At 42.0% G+C, this 15,696-nt stretch overlaps 1 protein-coding gene across 2 annotated transcripts in view; it reads right to left on the reverse strand.

Moving 5' to 3' along the window:
* The window catches only part of LOC118395627 (zinc finger protein 16-like), a 93,030-nt gene extending 79,957 nt beyond the window's left edge, over positions 1-13,073 (reverse strand). Inside the window, exons 1-3 of one of the 2 annotated variants that reach the window (XM_035789517.2) lie at positions 12,056-12,857; positions 11,591-11,721; positions 9,917-11,424 (exon numbers count right to left, since the gene is read on the reverse strand). In XM_035789517.2, the coding sequence (XP_035645410.2) occupies positions 10,150-11,424; positions 11,591-11,721; positions 12,056-12,320 (1,671 nt within the window). In that variant the 5' untranslated portion in view covers positions 12,321-12,857 and the 3' untranslated portion in view covers positions 9,917-10,149. Of the gene's footprint in view, positions 1-9,916; positions 11,425-11,590; positions 11,722-12,055 lie in introns of those variants that run through there. The other variant, XM_052465090.1, reaches the window with a different exon arrangement.
* Positions 13,074-15,696: the final 2,623 nt, after the last annotated feature.

Consider the following 15,696-nt stretch of genomic DNA (forward strand, 5'->3'; position numbering starts at 1 on the left):
TTTTGGACTGGCCACCTATATACGTCCTGTGTGTTGGCGTGATCATTTTTCGGTTGCACCGGTGTAATAAATTTGATAAACGACAGAACCCTGCTCTCTGCGCCTGATTCCATCCACCACTCTTAGTTTTTGAAACACCTATATCGACATAACCTGAAAGGCCGCTCAGCAAGGAAGAAGCCACTGCTCCAAAACCACCATAAAAAGCCAGACTACAGCTAGCAACTGCACATGGGGACAAACATCGTACTTTTTGGAGAAATGTCCTCTGGTCTGATGAAACAAAAATTGAACTGTTTTGCCATAATGACCATTGTTATGTTTGGAGGAAAAAGGGGATGCTTGCAAGCCGATGAATCCTATCCCAACCATGAAGCACGGGGATGGCAGCATCATGTTGTGGGGGTGCTTTGCTGCAGGAGGGGCTGGTGCAGTTCACAAAATAGATGCCATCATAAGGGAGTAAAATGATGTGGATATATTGAAGCAACATCTCAAGACATCAGTCAGGAAGTTAAAGCTTGGTCGCAAATGGGTCTTCCAAATGGACAATGACCCCAAGCATACTTCCAAAGTTGTGGCAAAATGGCTTTAGGACAACAAAGTCAAGGTATTGGAGTGGCCATCACAAAGCCCTGACCTCAATCCCATAGAACATTTGTGGGCAGAACTGAAACAGCGTGTGTGAGCAAGGAGGCCTACAAACCTGACTCAGTTACACCAGCTCTATAAGGAGGAACTGGCCAAAATTCACCCAACTTATTGTGGGAAGCTTTTGGAAGGCTTGACCCAAGTTAAACAATTTAAAGACAATAACACTCAATTAGTATTTGGTATATGTAAACTTCTGACCCACTGGGAATGTGATGGAAGAAAGAAAAGCTGAAATAAATCATTCTCTCTACTATTATTATGACATTTCACATTCTTAAAATAAAGTGGTGATCCTAACTGACCTAAGACAGGGAATTTTTACTAGGATTAAATGTCAGGAATTGTGAAAAACTGAGTTTAAATGTATTTGGCTAAGGTGTATGTAAATGTCCGACTTCTACTGTATATGCTTGTCATTGGCAAGGACTAGGGAGTTTTTTTTTAGAATAGAGCTTAGCACAGGCAAAATCCTAGAGGAAAACCTGGTTCAGTCTGCTTTCCTACAGACACTGGAAGAAAAATTCGCCTTTCAGCAGCAACAATAACCTAATACATAAGGCCAAATATACACTGGAGTTGCTTACCAGAAGACATTAAATGTTACTGGGTTCTAACATGTATTGACTCAGGGGGGTGAATACTTATGTAAATTAGATATTTCTGTATATCATTTTTTATTCATTTGTAAAAATGTCAAAAAACATGGTTTTACTTCGTCATTATGGGATATTGTGTGAAACCAAAAAATATATTTAATCCATTTTGAATCCAGCTTGTTACACAACAAAATGTGGAATAAGTCAAGGGCTAAGAATATTTTCTGAAGGTACTATATACAGTGCATTCGGAAAGTGAAAGCCTTATTCTAAAATTGATTAAATATTTTTTTCCCCTCATCAATCTACACACAATACCCATCATGAAAAAAACAGGTTTTTAGAAATGTTTGCTAATGTATATATAAAAAAAAAGAAATATGTTTACTCAATACTTTGTTGAAGCACCTTTGGCATCGATTACAGCCTCGAGTCTACATGGGTATGACGCTACAAACGTGGCACACCTGTATTTGTGAAGTTTCTCCCATTCTTCTCTTCAGATCCTCTCAAAGTCTGTCAGGTTGGATGGGGAGCGTTGCTGTACAGCTATTTTCAGGTCTCTCCAGAGATGTTCGATCGGGTTCAAGTCCGGGCTCTGGCTGGGCCCCTCAAGACATTCAGAAACTTGTCCCAAAGCCACTCCTGCATTGTCTTGGCTGTGTGCTTAGGGTTGTTGTCCTGTTGGAAGGTGTACCTTCGCCCCAGTCTGAGGTCCTGAGCGCTCCAGAGCACATTTTCATCAAGGATCTCTCTGTACTTTTCATCATTCCCTCAATCCTGACTAGTCTCCCAGTCCCTGCTGCTGAAAAACATCCCCACAGCATGGTGCTACCACCACCATGCATCACTGTAGGGATGGTGCCAGGTTTCCTCCAGACGTGACACTTGGCATTCAGGCCAAAGAGTTCAATCTTGGTTTCATCAGACCAAAGAATCTTGTTTCTCTTGGTCTGTGAGTCCTTTAGGTGCCTTGTGGCAAACTCCAAGCAGGCTGTCATGTGCCTTTTACTGAGGAGTAGCTTCTGTCTGGCCACTACCATAAATGCCTGATTGGTGGAGTGCTACTGAGATGGTTGTCCATCTGGAAGGTTATCCCATCTCCACAGAGAAACTCTGGAGCTCTTTCAGAGTGACCACCACCCTGACCAAAGCCCTTCTCCCCCGATTGCTCAGTTTGGCCGGGCATCCAGCTCTAGGAAGAGTCTTGATGCTTACAAATGTCTTACATATAAGAATGATGGATGCCACCGTGTTATTTGGTACCTTCAATGTTGCAGACATTTTGTGGGACCCTTCCCCAGATCTGTGCCTCGACACAATCCTGATAAATGGAAACAGGGTGCTCCTGCGCTCAATTTTTATTCTCAGAGCAAAGGGTCTGAATACTTATGTAAATGTGATATTTCAGTTTTTTATTTGTAAGAAATGTGATAACATCTCTAAAATGTTTTTGCTTTGTTATTATGGGGTAATTGTGTGTAAATTGATGAGGGAATTTAAAAAATAGTCAATTTTAGAATCAGGCTGTAAAGTAACAAAATATGGAAAAAGAAGGGGTCTGAATACTTTCCGAAGGCACTGTGTACAGTGGGGCAAAACAATTATTTAGTCAGCCACCAATTGTGCAAGTTCTCCCACTTAAAAAGATGAGAGGCCTGTAATTTTCATCATAGGTACACTTCAACTATGACAGACAAAATGAGAAAAAAAATCCAGAAAATCACATATTGTGATTTTTTTTAATGAATTTATTTGCAAATTATGGTGCAAAATAAGTATTTGGTCAATAACAGTTTTAAAAGTTTAAAGAAAGTTTAAAAGTTTATCTCAATACTTTGTTATATACCCTTTGTTGGCAATGACAGAGGTCAAAACGTTTTCTGTAAGTCTTCACAAGGTTTTCACACACTGTTGCTGGTATTTTTGGCCCATTCCTCCATGCAGATCTCCTCTAGAGCAGTGATGTTTTGGGGCTGTTGCTGGGCAACACGGACTTTCAACTCCCTCCAAAGATTTTCTATGGGGTTGAGATCTGGAGAATGGCTAGGCCACTCCAGGACCTTGAAATGCTTCTTACGAAGCCACTCCTTCATTGCCCGGGCAGTGTGTTTGGGATCATTGTCATGCTGAAAGACCCAGCCACGTTTCATCTTCAATGTCCTTGCTGAAGGAGGTTTTCACTCAAAATCTCACAATACATGGCCCCATTCATTCTGTCCTTTACACGGATCAGTCGTCCTGGTCCCTTTGCAGAAAAACAGCCCCAAAGCATGATGTTTCCAACCCCATGCTTCACAGTAGGTATGGTGTTCTTTGGATGCAACTCAGCATTCTTTGTCCTCCAAACACGACGAGTTGAGTTTTTACCAAAAAGTTATATTTTGGTTTCATCTGACCATATGACATTCTCCCAATCTTCTTCTGGAACATCCAAATGCTCTCTAGCAAACTTCAGACAGGCCTGGACATGTACTGGCTTAAGCAGGGGTACATGTCTGGCACTGCAGGATTTGAGTCCCTGGCGGCGTAGTGTGTTACTGATGGTAGGCTTTGTTACTTTGGTCCCAGCTCTCTGCAGGTCATTCTAGGTCCCCCCGTGTGGTTCTGGGATTTTTGCTCACCGTTCTTGTGATCATTTTGACCCCACGGGGAGAGATCTTGCGTGGAGCCCCAGATCGAGGGAGATTATCAGTGGTCTTGTATGTCTTCCATTTCCTAATAATTGCTCCCACAGTTGATTTCTTCAAACCAACCTATTGCAGATTCAGTCTTCCCAGCCTGGTGCAGGTCTACAATTTTTCTGGTGTCCTTTGACAGCTCTTTGGTCTTGGCCATAGTGGAGTTTGGAGTGTGACTGTTTGAGGTTGTGGACAGGTGTCTTTTATACTGATAACAAGTTCAAACAGGTGCCATTAATACAGGTAACGAGTGGAGGAAAGAGGAGCCTCTTAAAGAAGAAGTTACAGGTCTATGAGAGCCAGAAATCTTGCTTGTTTGTAGGTGACCAAATACTTATTTTCCACCATAATTTGCAAATAAATTCATTAAAAATCCTACGATGTGATTTTCTGGATTTTTTTCTAATTTTGTCTGTCATGGTTGAAGTGTACCTATGATGAAAATTACAGGCCTCTCTCATATTTTTAAGTGGGATAACTTGCACAATTGGTGGCTGACTAAATACTTTTTTGCCCCACTGTATATGTACACAGTACCAGTCAAATGTTTGGACACACCTGCTCATTCAAGGGTTTTTATTTACTATGTTCTATGTTCTACAATGTAGAATAATAGTGAAGACATCAAAACTATGAAATAACACTTATGGAGTCATGTGGTAATGTGGTAAACAAACAATTGTTAAACTAATCAAAATGTATTTTATATGTGAGCCACCCAAAGTAGCCACCCTTTGCCTTGATGACAGCTTTGCACACTCCTGGCATTCTCTCAACCAGCTTCACCTGGAATGCTTTTCTAACAGTCTTGAAGGAGTTCCCTCCCACATATGCTGAGCACTTGTTGGCTGCTTTTCCTTCACTCTGTGGTACAACTCATCCCAAACCATCTCTATTGGTTAGAGGTCGGGTGATTGTGGAGGCCAGGTAATCTGATGCAGCACTCCATCACTCTCCGTCTTGGTCAAATAGCCCTTACACAGTGTGGAGATGTGTTGGGTCATTGTCCTGTTGAAAAACAAATGATAGTCCCACTAAGCGCAAAACCGATTGGATGGAGTATCGCTGCAGAATGCTGTGGTAGCCATGCTGGTTAAGTGTGCCTTGAATTCTAAATTAATCGCAGACAGTGTCACCAGCAAAGCACCATCACACCTCCTCCTCCATGCTTCATGGTGGGAACCACACAGGCAGAGATCATCTGTTCACATACTATGCGTCTCACAAAGACATGGCGGTTGGAACCAAAAATCTCAAATTTGGACTCATCAGACAGATTTCCACTGGTCTAATGTCCATTGCTTGTGTTTCTTGGCCCAAGCAAGTCTCTTCTTATTATTGGTGTCCTTTAGTAGTGGTTTCTTAGCCGCAATTCCACCATGAAGGCCTGATTTCATGCAGTCTCCTCTGAACAGTTGATATTGAGATGTGTCTGTTACTTGAACTCTGAAGCATTTCTTTGGGCTGCAATTTCTGAGGCTGGTAACTGTAATGAACTTATCCTCTGCAGCAGAGGTGACTCTGCGTCTTCTTTTCCTCTAGCGCTCCTCATGAGAGCCAGTTACATCATTGCGGTTGATGATTTTTGCGACTGCACTTGAGGAAACTTTCAAAGTTCTTGAAATGTTCCTGTTTGACTTATCTTCATGTCTTAAAGTATTGATGGACTGTCATTTCTCTTTGCTTATTTGAGCTGTTCTTGCCATAATATGGACTTGGTCTTTTATCAAACACATTAAGAAGGAAAGAAAGTCCACAAATGAACTTATAACAAGGCACACCTGTTATTTGAAATGTATTCCAGGTGGCTATGAAGCTGGTTGAGAGAATGCCAAGAGTGCAAAGATGTCATCAAGACAAAGGATGGCTACTTTGAAGAATCTAAAATGTATTTGTTTAACACTTTTTTGGTTAGTACATGATTCCATATGTGTTATTTCATAGTTTTGATGCCTTCAAAATCATTCTACAATGTAGAAAATTGTAAAAATAAAGAAAAACCCTTGAATGAGTAGGCGTGTCCAACCTTTTGACTGGTACTGTATATATGCAGAAAAAACCCTGTCATCAGACAACCCTGACTAAACTATAGTTGATGTGTACAGTAGGTACTTGTTTGTGTGTGTGTATGCAGAATAGGGTGAGATCAGATTGTGTATTAAAGAGAGCCTGAATGAAGAGAGCCTGAATGAAAAGTCCCATTTTGTGTTTATTAAACAAACAAGTTTTAAATACACCATATGAAAACCACACACGTCTCAACAAAAGAATCTGCATAAACTTGATTAACTGCATTTTCTCATTAAAGGTGTCTAGGGGAAAAATTAAGTAGTTGAATGGAAGTAATAAAATAGGCATTTTCTGAAAATCATATACAGTGCCTTCAGAATATAGGATGTTCAGAACCCTTGACTTATTCCACATTTTGTTGTGTTACAGACTGAATTCAAAATGTATTAAATATATTTTTTTCTACACACAATAACCCATAAAGACAAAGTGAAAACATGTCTAGATATTTTAACAAATGTATTGTAAATTAAATACAGAAATATCTCATTTACAAAAGTATTCACACCCTTTTGCTATGACACTAAACATTTAGCTCAGGTGCATCCAATTTCCTTTGATCATCCTTGAGACGTCTCTACAATTGGAGTCCACATGTGGCCAATTCAATTGTTGGGCATGATTTAGAAAGAAACACACCTGTCTATATCATGTCCCACAATTGACAGTGCATGTCAGGATAATCGGTTTTATTTGTTTTTCAGGATATATACAGATGGTTCAAAGGAAAAGGATCCAGTCAGCGGTAAGGTGGGGGCAGGGGTGTACAGTGCATTTGGAAAGTATTCAGACCCCTTCACTTTTTTTCACATTTTGTTACGTTACAGCCTTATTCTAAAATTGATTGAATTAATTATTTTCTTCATCAATCAACACACAATACCTCATAATGACAAAGCAAACATTTTTGCAAATGAAACATCACATTTACATAAGTATTCAGACCGTGTAGTTTGTTGAAGCACCTTAGACAGCGATTACAGCCTTGAGTCTCTCCATATTTTAAAATAAGGCTGTAACGTAACAAAATGTGGAAAAAGTGAAGGGGTCTGAATACTTTCCGACTGTACTGTATATCCCAAATTTCAATGTTAGAGTATGTAAGCAGTTAACTGAATGTGTCAGTGTATGCGGCCGAGTTGATGGCCATGATTATAGGTTTGAGATGGGTGGAGGAGTTGAAACCACTCAGTGGTGATCTGCTCTGATTCGGCTGCAGTGTTGAGTAGTTGGATAGAGTAGTCCAGGTCAGATAGGGGAGACTTGTTTGTGGAGATGATGGTGCTGTTATTGGGATTGGAGTGGTGGCAAGCTTTTACTGGGTTCCCGCCCATGTGGATGTGGAGGGTAATGAAAAGGCTGATGTGGTGGCTAAGAGGGTAGTGAGGAAAGAGGGGGTATTCAGGTCCTGCTGGGCCGCAGGGAAGTCAAGTCCTTGATCCGGGCAAAAGGGCTCGGTCTTTGGCAAAGGAAGTGGGATGCTAGTAGTAAGTGGAGGCAATTGTATTGCATGCATCAGTCAGTAAAGGAAGAGGTTGGTTGTACGCGATGTAGGACAGAGGTATTTGTGTGGAGTAGACTACAGTTTGGGCACACACGTTTGAATGTAAAATTGTGGATGATAGGGAGACATGAAACAGGTCTGTGTGATGAGTGTTTAGTGGAGGAAACGTTGGGGCATGTGTTGATATTTTGTGAACGGTATGATGTAGCTAGTGAGAGATTGTGTGAAAGGGTTAGAGGCTGGACGGGGTTGGGGTTTGGGTTATGTAATGGGGGATTGAAAGGGGAGGGGAGTGGTGTCGATGGCTCTTTCACTTTTTTCGAGGAAAAGGACTAAAGAAGATAATTTAATGTAGGTAGGCTGTGACTGACCTCATACTCCAGTACAGTAGGTGGCGGAGTATGCAACTTTAAAAGTTGGATGCAATCCACCAACCCAATTTCAAAGAAGAAGAAGTGCATGTCAGAGCAGAAACTATAGCATGAAGTCCAATGAACTGTCCGTAGAGCTCCGAGTTAGAATTGTGATGAGACATATATCTGGGGAAGGGTATAAAATAATTTCTAGAATGTTGAAAGTTTCCAAGAGCATGATTTCCATCATTGGGAAATTAAAAAATTACAAAACAATCCAGACTCTGCCTCGAGCTGGCCGTCCGACCAAACTGGCAAGAAGGACCTTGGTCAACGAGGTCCTTGGCTGAGATGGGAGAACCTGACAAAAAGGACAAAAATCTCCACAGCACTTAAACAATCTGGGCTTTTTTGGGAGAGTGAACAGAAGCCACTTCTGAGAAAAACGCACATGACAAACAGCATACCTGGAGCTACCGGTCTACGTGAAAGTTATGATTTTCATATGAACATTTTCATGGATAATAACATGTTAAAATCATTGTCATGTGGTTAAGCTAAATTCTATTGAAATTAAAATGATACAGATCTAAGTTCAAATGTATCTAATGCAAGAGCGCCTGTCTCTGTGTAATGGACACATCGTATGATACACCTTGAGCCATTGGCAGCTAAAGAACGTATACCAATGCAAGTAACTATTAATGACAACTAGGTAAAAAATAGCTTAAATAAAGCCAACAAATAAAAACATAGCAGGTATAAAATATCCTGATCAAAATAAGTATTATATAAATCACATTGGCTACACATAGCAGTTTGTTCATGTTCTTTCAATTGCATTTAACTCTCTACTCCACCTGTCTGCAAAGAACTTTAAACATTGTATCAACTATCAACTGGGTCCATCCCGAAGCTCCAGCTTGCAAACTTGCAGCATTGTATCAACTATTCTGGGTCCTCAGAGTTTCTTGCGCCAGTGAGTTCTGGACAGAGCCAGCTTTTTCTTTGGGATAAGGGATAAGAAATAACAAGGTATTTGCAATTTTCACTGGATCAGAGCATTACATTTTTCCCTTTCACGCCTAGGCGTGGTTTTCGAAAGGGAGAGAGCTGGAAAGATTTTAAATACATTCGCTAGGTTTCCATCCAATTGGCAACAGATTTTCATGTGAATATTCTAAAATCTGCATAAAAATCATATGCACATTTTCCCATCAGAGGGGTGTGTCCAGTTTTACGTACACACAGTAAGCCTTCCTTGTTGCAGATAACAGGCAGTATGTGATGAGGTAGTGCACCTAAAAATGACTTTTGCGGTTAAATTCCCATGTGCCGATAAATTGGTTTGCATCTTATTTTCAACTCTACTGATGGCACATGCGCTCTAGCCAACACCACGCAGATACAGTGAGGGTATATAGTCTACGTGATAAGATTATTATGGACAAAAGAGCAAGATTATGTTTATCTGTTAAACGGCAGCCAAACATCAATCATTATGTCACCAGAATAAGACCCTCAATATCTATTGGAAAGGAGCATCAAGCTCATCACCGTGAACTTTCACCACCCTGTTCATCATAATTTATTTAATCTGTAGTCTTATAAACTGCATGCTTTCCCGAGTCGTAGTGGGAGGACCACACAACATATCATTGCGTGCCTCCAAGTTTACTTCGATATGATGAATATTATATCAATATTTGCGGATAAAAGCGTTTCCACCGCCATTTCTCGCATTATGAATTTTACCGACACAAAGATCCACACCTTGTTTGGTGTATTTTGATTTGTCAACATCTGGAAAGTTGACCGAAAAAACTTGCTGTTTCCATCAGGCCTGTAGTGAATATTTTGATCCGACATGTATTTTACTTATATAAAAAGAGTTGGATGGAAACCTGGTTATTGAGGAACTACTGTCATTCTCAATGGATGTAAAAACAGACATTGTTTAGGCTACTTGCTGTTTGAGGAGAAGAAAAAAATGACAATGAGAAGCACCCCAGATCATTAGTGGTGGTGAGTTAAGACAATCAGAAATACTATCAGACATCCCCAAATAGGCACATTTATACATTTGTGTGCAGGCCAGGTAGCCTAGGCCTACTTCTATGTGTAATCAGGTGAGCGTCCATACTCAACATTGACAGGAGCTCTCCAAACAAAACACAATGAATAAATAGCCATTTATGGAAAACCAATGCAATTTCAAAACAAATGCAAGTTCACTGATTTACTCCATTTTATCAAATTGCTTGGCGTGCCTTATGTTACTAATGTCAGGTCTATGTTATAGAGTGGAATGGTTTTTCTGCTGGTGTATCCTGAGGAAGCTCCTCTCTGAGATCCTCTTGCACACAGACAAACTGCTTTTCTCCCATGTGGACCTTCAGGTGCATCTTCAGCTGGTGCTGGTGGGAAAACCTCTTCTCACATTGGGGGCAACTGTAGGATTTCTCCCCTGTGTGGACCGTCTGGTGCCTCTTCAGGCTTGATGAGTGGGAGAAGCGCATGTGACACTGGGTACAGCTGAAGGGTTTCACCCCTGTGTGGACCCTCTGGTGCCTCTTCAGGTTGCAAGCCTGGGCAAAGCGCATGTGACACTGGGTACAGCTGAAGGGTTTTACCCCTGTGTGGACCCTCTGGTGGATCTCCACCTTCTGGGGGCAGCTGAAGCCTTTGCTACAGAACATGCAGAGGAACCGTTTCTCTTTACTACTGCCTGATGTGGCTCCCCCTCCCGGAGGCTGGGCTCTAGCCTGGTCGTTTGAGTTAAATACCTGATGGAAAAGGATGCGGCCGTGTGAATCGGATGGACCCATCGACGTGGACACTGGCTCACGATTCCTGAGCGCGTGCAAAGGGGAGTGGGTCGTGATATTTGTATTTGTCTCTAAGCTTTCCCTGTAATCTAAAAAATCTCTGCCTTGTGAGTGTCCTTCTCCTAAGTGAGTCTCGTCTACATTCCATGTGGGAGGAGCGTCGCCCTCCACTTTCACTTTATCTATGACTATAACCTCCCCTTTCTTATCTTGGCACCCTTCAGAGTATACACTACTACTGTACCGGTTCCAGTCCCCTCTAGATAGATCAGTCTGTGTCTCTAAACCCAAGGGCATGTTGTCAGGGTCCATCTCTGTAGTGTAAGAACATGACGGATCATTACCAGTTCCTAACACATCACCAGAGTCCCGATGGGAATGAACTGTCCTCGGGCTTGGGTTACCGTCTAGTAAATATTCTGAGTCGAGAGCAGGACAGCCCAGTGGCCCCAGCTCCGGTCTCTCTGAGTCTGATCTGTGGTCAGATCCTGTCTGTAAGAGCCTTTGTGTTTCTGTGACTGTCTCGGACTTGAGGATGGCGTTGGGCGTTCTACTGGCCTCCTTAATGCTGCATCGGGTCCTGGACTGGAGCGTGGAAGCAGTTGAGAGTTCTTCCGTGGCTACAGGGGGCACCACTCCAGCCGCTGCTCCAGTCTGGATGTCTGTGCTGTGTCGTGGGTCCTCTCCTTCAGTCCTCTCCTGCTTGACCCCAGGACCTGCAGCCTCTGCATCTGCAGACTGACACAAGGGGACGTTATTACCGCAACATGAGTTGAATTGGATAACAATGTTGTAGGGAAGTCTCACAATGTCCGCTATGGCAGATAATGTAAGCAAGTGAATAGCTGATTGGAGTCTTTCTGAAATAAACTGGCCACATTTGATGTAATACTATAACACTAACCTCTATCACAATAACGTGCTGGGTTGAGGTTCCACTCCCCTCATCAACAGTGATTGGTTGGTCATCTCTCCATGTATTGTGGCCCGCAAGCTTCACAAAGCTCCTGTGGCCTCCAGTGAGATGTCCTTCACCTGAGAGTGATTGGGGGAAAGACATGGTTAGGTACTGTCAATGCTCAAAGGTATATTGTACACTAGTAACAGTTTTTTGACACTGTCTAGAATTGGCAAGGATATAAGGTAACACTTCTCATAACTTCGTGTTATACTATTTGTAGATCGACTGATGGTGCTCCATGCATCACATTGTTTTCGATTATTAAATAATAGGAAATGCGGTAAATCAATCTGGTTAGAATATGATGCGTCTTTGTGCAAGATAGCTCAGTAATCAGGGCAATAGCATACTATCCAAAAATGCTGGGTAACACCTCTGAACACATGTGCAGAGGGAACGGAAATGTACCTCTTGCCATTCCTCTGTATCGGTCAGGGATCTTGACACTACTGGGACGACTGGCGCAGACGCGCTCCCGTGCCACCTTCAGTTCCAGTAGCTGTAATTTCCTTCGCAATGCCCTGTTTTCTTTCTGACTTTGAGTTATTTCCAACCGAAACACTGCATATTCGTCGTCTACGAGTTTACAGATCTCTGCCACGGCTGCATTTGCTAGCACCTCCATGATGGAGGCTATTTGAGCGTTAAAAACCATACAGTTAACGTTAGCCATTGTTCGCTAGCTAGCGTTACCTAGATAACATCTATCAACCAAGTCCTGTCTCCAACGCGAATTAAAGACTACGTGGAGTATGTATGTGATGCTGTGCAGTTAAATGAGTCATATTTTGAGTTCCGTGGTGTTAATAAACGTCTAAATATAAAACGCTAACGTGAAAATTGTTCCTTGTCATTGTTTACTTCCGTTTCTACAGAATAGAAAGGGTGTTATTGGTAGCGTCATTGGTCAAAGGGTGTGGCTAAATGGAAAAGTAAATGCGCGCCGTTCTTTGAAATACGGTACTGCTTTACATGACACATCAAAACTTTTATTCATGATCATTTTCTTCAAGCGGTCGTCACTAACTCCCACAGACAGAATTATTGCAAATCCCCGCCTTAAAAAAAAGTATCTTAAAGGAAAGGTTCACCCGTTTTGAATGTTATATTGCTTTTGTGCACCTCTGGGTGATGTTCTAGCGATTCCAAGGGCCATTTCATGTTTTCATGGGAATCTGATTTATTGGCCTTCCAGCAGGCAGAAATCCGACCGGTATGTTAAGTCTCTCGCTGCACTGGAAGTTAATAGGAATACGACTTTTAGATCGCGAAAACGTCTATCATACATGTCCGATTTCAATACTAGCCGATGTCATAACTTGGGGAGGATGTCTTCTCTCGAATGAGCCATTGGTCATATTTTGCGATATTCCTACCTCGGGAAATGTTGGGACGATTAAAGGCAGTTGGGAAATGAATGTTTGAGCTTCATCTACTAAATGTTCAGTTAATGGGAATATATTTAGGTGGTTTAACTGATTAGCCTCTTTCCCAGTAACCTTTAAAAAGTTGACGGTGCCAAATTCTTGCCAATCTATTATTCTACTACTAACTATGATTGAGTGTGAGGAATCTTTTCCATAATGTCCCGTTTCATGCATATACATTCGAATAAAGAACATTATCACATTTAGTGTTTCACCATTTATTAAGTACAAAGACAAAGAGAAAAATGTGTCTAAGGAAGTATTTTGAAGTATCTAAATCTAGTGTAACCTACCAATCAATGTATATTGGTAGTGCTTAAGAATGTGTGGTCCAGCGACGAGAACTCTACGATCTACGGCAAAAGCCTGGGCTCCTGACAGGGACAATATAATTATTACAATAGTAAAACATCATCTGTCACCTTGTCAAACTGATTCTACATTGAATTTAGTCTTCGAGATGCTCTAACAAGAATGTGTATCTGTAGCTGGGGATTTGGTGCTCTTCAATTCTAAAATGCACTACACTGTGTAGACTGTTGTGGTGGTTCATTTCTTTACTATCAAATGAGGAGAGACAAACGTATCACACAAGTCAGAGTTATACTTAAACTAAATCTTTAATAGTGAGAGCTTTGCAATGGCTGGTCGACGAATCATCGTTTCTGGTGATCTGTTGAGAGCGCCGATACAAAGGTACAAAGGTCTTTTATAGCCAAGATACACCCCTTTAAACCTACATGAGGAACAACAGATATATAGAATGGGTCACAAGGTTAAGATCTGTATGAAAGATACCTATAATACATAGCAGACAGTATCTGCTGTGTCAACAGTTGTCATTGTATAGACCAGTGTCTGGCCCTCCGACTCCAAACTGGAACCATCTCTCCCTGGTATGGTATAGAACAGAAACATCAACTCATGCTCTGGAATGCTCTTTAGGTTTTAGCACCCAAAAGACATTGTAACTCTGCTGTCAGTGTTATCTCCCAGGGGCCCATCTTCAGTAGAACACACACACAATAGTTAAGAATACTCTATTCTGTTGAAATAAAACAACCATGATGCAATAAAAGTACTATAACATAATCTTGCAATTTTTCCTCTCACACTGTGTAAGACAAAAACCCACAAAGAAAAGACAACAGGCAAATGCATATGTGGTTTCAATGTCTAATAGTGAAGTCAGGGCTAGTTCAAACTGCAAAAGGATGGTTCTTCTCACAGGTGAGTGAATCAGCTGAGCCTATGGTTGGTGAATAGCATTTGGTTGATTTCTGGGAGCGGGAAACAGGGGAGGAGAGCTGAATAGATCATGAGAGACAACAGATAAGAATTAATTAAATAAATCATCACAGCAAAGGATTGTAGTTTATGAGCTAGAAATTAAACCCCTGACAGTCAAAACAATTACAACAACTAGGCTAACGATAGAGGCAGGGTGCTCTGCATTCTACTCCAACTTAGCAACAGTTTGTACACCAGATAATGTGATATGGATACCAAAAATCTTTGGTTATTACTGGACATTACAGGTTTGTCTATGAAAAACGCAGCCGTAGATTCTTCAGCTAATCTGGTATTGCCGTTACTCTCTTCGTTCTCGATTATGGAAAACAGTGCTCAATGAACAGCACTCTTACATAAGTGTTACAGCATTCTTACACGGGTATTCCTCTTGTCCAGATGGGACCCTGTCCTACTGGGTCCTGGACTTTCTGACAGGCCGCCCCCAGGTGGTGAAGGAAGGAAACAACATCTCCCCCTCGTTGATCCTCAACTGGGTCCCCACATGGGTGCGTTCTCAGCCCTCTCCTGTACTTCCTGTTCACCCATGACTGCGTGGCCATGCACGCCTCCAGCTCAATCATCAAGTTTGCAGGCGACACGACAGTGGTAGGCTTGACTATCAACAACGACGAGGCGGCCTACAGGGAGGAGGTGAGGGCCCTCGGAGTGTGGTGTCAGGAAAACATCAACGTCAACAAAACAAAGGAGATGATCGTGGACTTCAGGAAACAGCTGAGGGAGCACCCCCTTATCCACATCGACGGGACAGTAGTGAAGAAGGTGGAAAGTTTTAAATTCCTCTGCGTATACATCACGGACAAACTGAAATGGTCTACCCACACAGTTAGCGTGATGAAGAAGAGGCAACAGCGCCACATTTGTCTTGTCACCTAAAACCCTCACTGCCTGATACGGCAACTGCACCGCCCTCAACTGAAAGGCTCTCCAGAGGCTAGTGCGGTATGCACAACACATCACTGGGGCAAACTAACTGCCCTCCAGGACACCTACAGCACCCGATGTCACAGAAAGGCCAAAAGTTCATCAAGGACAACAACCACCCGAGTCACTGCCTGTTCACCCCGCTATCATACAGAAGGCGAGGTCAGTACAGGTGCAAAACTGGGACCGAGAAACTGAAAAACAGCTTCTATCTCAAGGCCTTCCGACTGTTAAACAGCCATCAGTAACATAGAGAGGCTGCTGCCAACATACAGACTCAAATCACTGGTCACTTTAATGAATGGATTTAATAAAGGTATCACTAGTCACTTTAAATAATGCCACATTAATAATGTTTACATATCCTACATTACTCATCTCATATGT

This window comes from Oncorhynchus keta, chromosome 16 (assembly GCF_023373465.1).
Source record: "Oncorhynchus keta strain PuntledgeMale-10-30-2019 chromosome 16, Oket_V2, whole genome shotgun sequence".
Taxonomy (NCBI): Eukaryota; Metazoa; Chordata; class Actinopteri; order Salmoniformes; family Salmonidae; genus Oncorhynchus; species Oncorhynchus keta.